The 6492-nt window shown below is 32.7% G+C and overlaps 1 protein-coding gene across 3 annotated transcripts in view; it reads right to left on the minus strand.

The window, feature by feature from the left end:
• Positions 1-6492, minus strand: part of LOC106463795 — a 50090-nt gene that overhangs the window by 21205 nt on the left and 22393 nt on the right. For all 3 annotated transcript variants that reach the window (XM_022391394.1, XM_022391393.1, XM_022391395.1), the window contains exons 7-8: positions 5255-5335; positions 3658-3739 (exon numbers count right to left, since the gene is read on the minus strand). In XM_022391394.1, coding sequence (XP_022247102.1) covers positions 3658-3739; positions 5255-5335 — 163 coding nt within the window. The remainder of the gene's footprint in view (positions 1-3657; positions 3740-5254; positions 5336-6492) is intronic.

Genomic DNA, 6492 nt, shown 5'->3' on the forward strand with positions numbered 1-6492 from the left:
AGTGATCCAGCACCTAACATCGCATCCAGCTATTTTATATTCCACACCAAATAGTGATCCAGCACCTAACATCGCATCCAGCTATTTTAAATTCCACACCAAATAGTGATCCAGCACCTAACATCGCGTCCAGCTATTTTATATTTTACACCAAATATCGATTCAGCACCTAACATCGCGTCCAGCTATTTTAAATTCCACACCAAATATTGGTCCAGCACCTAACATTGCGTCCATTAATCCTATAGCACACCTTGTGTTCGCTAATTTAGCACCTAACATCGAGTCCATTAATCCTATAGCACACCTTGTGTTCGCTAATTCAGCACCGAACATCGAGTCCATTAATCCTATACTACACCTTGTGTTCGCTAATTCAGCACCTAACATCGAGTCCATTAATCCTATAGCACACCTTGTGTTCGATAATTCAGCACCTAACATCGTGTCCATTAATCCTATAGCACACCTTGTGTTCGATAATTCAGCACCTAACATCGTGTCCATTAATCCTATAGCACACTTTGTGTTCGCTAATTCAGCACCTAACATCGCGTCCATTAATCCTATAGTACACCTTATGTTCGCTAATTCAGCACCTAACATCGCGTCCATTAATCCTATAGCACACCTTGTGTTCGCTAATTCAGCACCTAACATGTTGTGTCTAGTATTCAATACCTCACATTATTTTCATTACCTATGCATGATTCAAGTTATATCTACATATTATTTAATATAAAATCACGAAGTCTATGCCTCACTGTATCACATTTTCTGTTTAGTAATTAATAACGATATAATATGTTCAGTAGCTCTGTTCCACACTGTATTACATTTGTTTTTATACTCACTAACCCAATTATTACAAAACCCAATCTCATTTCGTGTTTGCACAAAGTAGGTATTTACACGATAAATAAATAAATTTACCAGGGGTCTATAAATAGAAACGGTCAGTTATACGAGTATCAGTTTTCGTTATAATATTTGAAAGCACGAAAGGTTTATCAGGCTTTCAATGAGGTGTTAAAGTTGGGGCTCGATTGGCAATTTCTTAGTTCTGAGGGTGATCAAGCTGATTGACAAATCACTGATATCTGTGTCCTCAGTCTAAATTACATGGTTATCAGATCAAACAATTCCTTGTAATAAAGAAAACAATGGTCGGAAAATAGAGCTATCAATATAACAGGCGTGGGAGGCAAATGTCGAGTTATTCAACTGCACGCGAACTGATGGATAACATTAGTAAAGTCTAGGAACACCCGTTTCTACCAGAACAATTCTTAGGGAGCTGCGAGAAATTAGCTTTAGCAAACGTTAACGCTCATATCCAGAGGTTCTTAGATCATCCGGATTAGACCGTTGCCAATTGAAAGAGTGTAATGTAGTCAGATGACTTATGTTTTATATCATTTTGCAATGATGGTAAAGTTGAAGTTTGGGAACGGTCCAATGAAATCATGGAACAATCTCCGCTGTCACCAAGTTCAGGACACAGTGTCATATTGTGGACTCGCTTACAAGAGATGGTCATATCTCTTCCTGTGAATATTTGACCTCTCTAGCTGACCGGGAGGACTTGCAATAATCTACTTTTAACCAAATGAAGATGGTTACATCAGGGGTTATAATACCGCTAGTTACGCTGATAAACTCTTTCATGATTGGTTCACTTCCAACATTTATCCTGGCCTGGTTTATCATCTTAATCCCATCGAGAATCCATGGGATGTTTGGAACAGTCTATCAGGAGACAAGGCCCATTACTGTCAATTCCACCTAGTCTGGAAGCGATACAGACTAAGAAATGATCAATGATTGAAGTAGATATTTTCCAGGTAGGCGTGGACTCAATACCATGCTGACTCAACTAGCTAATAGGTTGGATTTTCTAATCTTTCCTTCAGTGTATTTACTTCGGTACGCATATTCTATTGAATTACTTTGTAGCACAGCCATATTCCCTATAATTCTAAAACTCACAAAACGTACCTTACATTCTATTAATTATTCCTTCTCTAAAGATGTATTCTGTTAACTACGCCATCTATTGTTTAACATACAAATTCTATTAGAGTAACTACGACCACATAACATCTAACCGTGCACCATTCCACATGGGTCTCCTGTTACATACATTTCACTTTGTACCATACAATATACATCCTTTCTCGCTATTATAACACAGATTCTGACCAGAAGTTTTATACCGAACTTTTTTAAGTACACTCACTATCGCATATTCTGTGAACTAACTTTGTTATACGTATTGTATACTTATATACCATTCACATTCTGTTACTAATTATCATATTCTGTGAACTAACTTTATTATACGTATTCCATACTTATATACCATTCACATTCTGTCGCTAATTATCATATTCTGTGAACTAACTTTGTTATACGTATTCCATACTTATATACCATTCACATTCTGTCGCTAATTATCATATTCTGTGAACTAACTTTGTTATACGTATTCCATACTTATATACCATTCACATTCTGTTACTAATTATCATATTCTGTGAACTAACTTTGTTATACGTATTCCATACTTATATACCATTCACATTCTGTTACTAATTATCATATTCTGTGAACTAACTTTGTTATACGTATTCCATACTTATACACCATTCACATTCTGTTACTAATTATCATATTCTGTGAACTAACTTTGTTATAGGTATTCCATACTTATATACCATTCACATTCTGTTACTAATTATCATATTCTGTGAACTAACTTTGTTATACGTATTCCATACTTATATACCATTCACATTCTGTTACTAATTATCACATTCTGTGAACTAACTTCGTTATACGTATTGTATACTTATATATACCATTCACATTCTGTCGCTAATTATTACGTTGCGCAGGTTTATGTTAAGAATATTTCTCTAAGTGGTTGTGTAGAGTTTTCTATTTGAGATAATGCATTTAACTAATTTTTTAAAGTAATCTGTTCCCCAGTGGACAGCGGTAAGTCTAAGGATTTATAACGCTAAAACACGGGGTTTGATCCCCCGGTGGACACAGAAGATAACTCAATGTGGCTTTGTTCTACAAAAAAATAAAAAACAAACAAATTAGATTACTTAAATCTGAACAAACGAGGTTTTCGTTATTGTTTAGTTTCACGACTTACTGTTGTTTAGATTACTTAGGTTTTAGTTATTGTTTAGTTTCACGACTTACTGTTGAAATCTGAACAAACGCGACTTACTGTTGAAATCTGAACAAACGAAGTTTCATATTAGATTACTGTTGAAACTAAACAATACAGTAATCTAATATGAAAACTTCGTTTGTTCAGATTTCAACAGTAAGTAGTGAAACTAAAACTTCGTTTGTTCAGATTTCAACAGTAAGTCGTGAAACTTTTAGATTAACATTTCTATGATTGGTCTTTAACTTTTGATCAGCTGGATTTCAAAAAATATATTCTCTAATAGCATTTCAAGCATTTCTGATGCCCTGTAAACGAGGATACATCTACTCACTTACAATCAACTAATTATCTGGAGTTTAATATACGCTCCATCGTACTCGAAAATTCTATTGTAATTTATGATTTTTGAGCTTTGTTTATAATTCAAACACTTAAGCTGTAAATATATCAAATAAGGTAACTCTTACCGGGTATGACATTTGCATACCGATTTTTCACCTCTGTTCCAGGTGGAGCTTCATCAACTCTTGGCATATTCATTGGTATAATCTGGAGAAAAGTATAATTCGTAGTAAAGGAAACACATATAATTCAATTTGTATATTTGATGCGAACTGTATTTAAATGACGTTTTAAGTTTAATATATATCGTTTAAACGGTGTATTGGGTTTAATATATGTGTTATTTACATTGTATGTTAAATTTATTGTGTGTCACATTGATATGGTAGAGCAGTTCAATGTGTATCTTATTTGTATAGTATTTTAGATTTAATGTTACATTATTATAGAATATTAGTTTACTGTGTGTCACATTGATATGGTAGAGTAGTTCAATGTGTATTTTATTTGTATGGTACATTAAATTTAAAGTGCGTCGCATTGATATAGCGACAAGGTTAATGTGTATTTTATTTGTATGGTACATTAAATTTGATGTACGTCGCATTGACATAGTAGACTAGGCTTAATGTGTATTTTATTTGTATGGTACATTAAATTTAAAGTGCGTCGCATTGATATAGTAGACTAACTTAATGTGTATTTTATTTGTATGGTACATTAAATTTAAAGTGCGTCGCATTGATATAGTAGACTAGGCTTAATGTGTATTTTATTTGTATGTTATATTAAATTTACTGTGAGTCACATTGGTATAGCGGAGTATTTAATGTGTGTTATATTTGAATTGCGTGTTAGGTTAAATGTGTTGGCCTGACATGGCCTGGTGGTTAGGGCACTCGACTCGTAATTTGCGGGCGGCAAATTCAAATTCCATCACCGAACATCCGTTATAATAGCTTAAGAGTTGGTGGCGGCTGGTGTTGACTAGCTGCCTTTTCTCTAGTCTATCACTACTAAATTAGGGACGGCTAGCGCACATATCCCTCACGTAGCTTTGCGCGAAATACCGTCAAACAGACAAACAATTTAATGTGCGTCACATCGATATGACATCAATTTCATGTCTACATAAAGAATCCTAACTATCCCATGCTAGTTTGTACAGGTTTCTGTATCACCCATTTCTATTGGCTACTTCCGTAGAAAGTTCACACAGAAACGTAAACACGTTAGCTTGAAATTTAAGAATAAAGGTTGTAGTGTGTAACTTTTACCCGTGTAAATGGATTAGCAGGTGCTTATGAGCTTGCAACATCCGGTAAACATGGTTATGATTAACTAGAATCTAATACTGTATGATAATTTAGAAATATTATCCTAATATACGTAAATAACAATATATTCTATCATCTAAACGTTTTCCTTAATTCATTCGTTATCATAAGTTCTGAGATGTGGTCATTTTCAATAAGATACTTATGGTTTCTAGATTATTTTTCACATGTTAGAAAGAGTTAGAAAGAGATAAATTTCAAAACCACAAGCTTCACGAACAATATCTCTTACGAACTATTATATTGTTTAACTGTAATATCTGTCTCAATTTCTTTTAAATCCGCCTAATAAAATTTTAAATTATTCATATAAACGTCATTCAAAAAATATTAATATTTGAAGTAAAACTAAATAAAACAAAAAAGAATGTGGGAAGAGAATCACCTTAAATTCGTGATTAATCGCTTCGATGTTGGAGGTAAACACTGCCAGTGATGACGTGTTAAGTGGGTGGGAAAGTACATCCTGGAGAAGAAATAATACAATTTTGAATCGAAACAAATACATAAAAAACATATTTAAGTTGAGAAGTTAACCTAGCTTTCTTAGCTACAACAATTAACTATGACGTAGACATTCCTTGGTACTAAAGAAACAACTTTCAAGCTAACTATGAGTATCAGAGGCACTTAATCGAGCTGACATAATACAGAAATTTATAATTTAACGTTGTTTTTTTAATTAATTATTAACAAAAAAAAAGGAAAATAACTTACGAAAAAGTTAAGAGTAAGAAGCAAAACAGTGACAAATAGAAGTTAACTAACTATTGCATTAGTATAAAGTATTAACTATACGATGAAAGCTAATCTCTTCAACTGTTAACAATGACAAGTTTAATTTAACTAGACGATGAAAACTAATCTCTTGAACTGTTAACAATGACAAATTTAATTTAACTAGACGATGAAACTAATCTCTTGAACTGTTAACAATGGCAAGTTTAATTTAACTAGACGATGAAAGCTAATCTCTTGAACTGTTAACAATGACAAATTTAATTTAACTAGACGATGAAACTAATCTCTTGAGCTGTTAACAATGACAAAGTAAATTTAACTAGACGATGAAAACTAATCTCTTGAACTGTTAACAATGACAAATTTAATTTAACTAGACGATGAAAGCTAATCTCTTCAACTGTTAACAATGACAAGTTTAATTTAACTAGACGATGAAAACTAATCTCTTGAACTGTTAACAATGACAAATTTAATTTAACTAAACGATGAAAGCTAATCTCTTGAAATGTTAATAAAGACAAATTGAATTTAACTTCGACGGTGAAAATTAATGAACTGTTAACAAAGACAAATAAAATTTAACCTAGACGGTGAAAATTAATGTCTTGAACTGTTAACAATGACAAATTTAATTTAACTAAACGATGAAAGTTAATGTCTTGAACTGTTAACAAAGACAAATAAAATTTAACCAAGACGGTGAAAGTTAATGTCTTGAACTGTTAACAAAGACAAATAAAATTTAACCTAGACGGTGAAAGTTAATGTCTTGAACTGTTAACAAAGACAAATAAAATTTAACCAAGACGGTGAAAGTTAATGTCTTGAACTGTTAACAAAGACAAATAAAATTTAACTTACACGGTGAAAGTTAATGTC

The sequence above is a fragment of the Limulus polyphemus genome, unplaced genomic scaffold (genome assembly GCF_000517525.1).
Source record: "Limulus polyphemus unplaced genomic scaffold, Limulus_polyphemus-2.1.2 Scaffold1485, whole genome shotgun sequence".
Taxonomy (NCBI): Eukaryota; Metazoa; Arthropoda; class Merostomata; order Xiphosura; family Limulidae; genus Limulus; species Limulus polyphemus.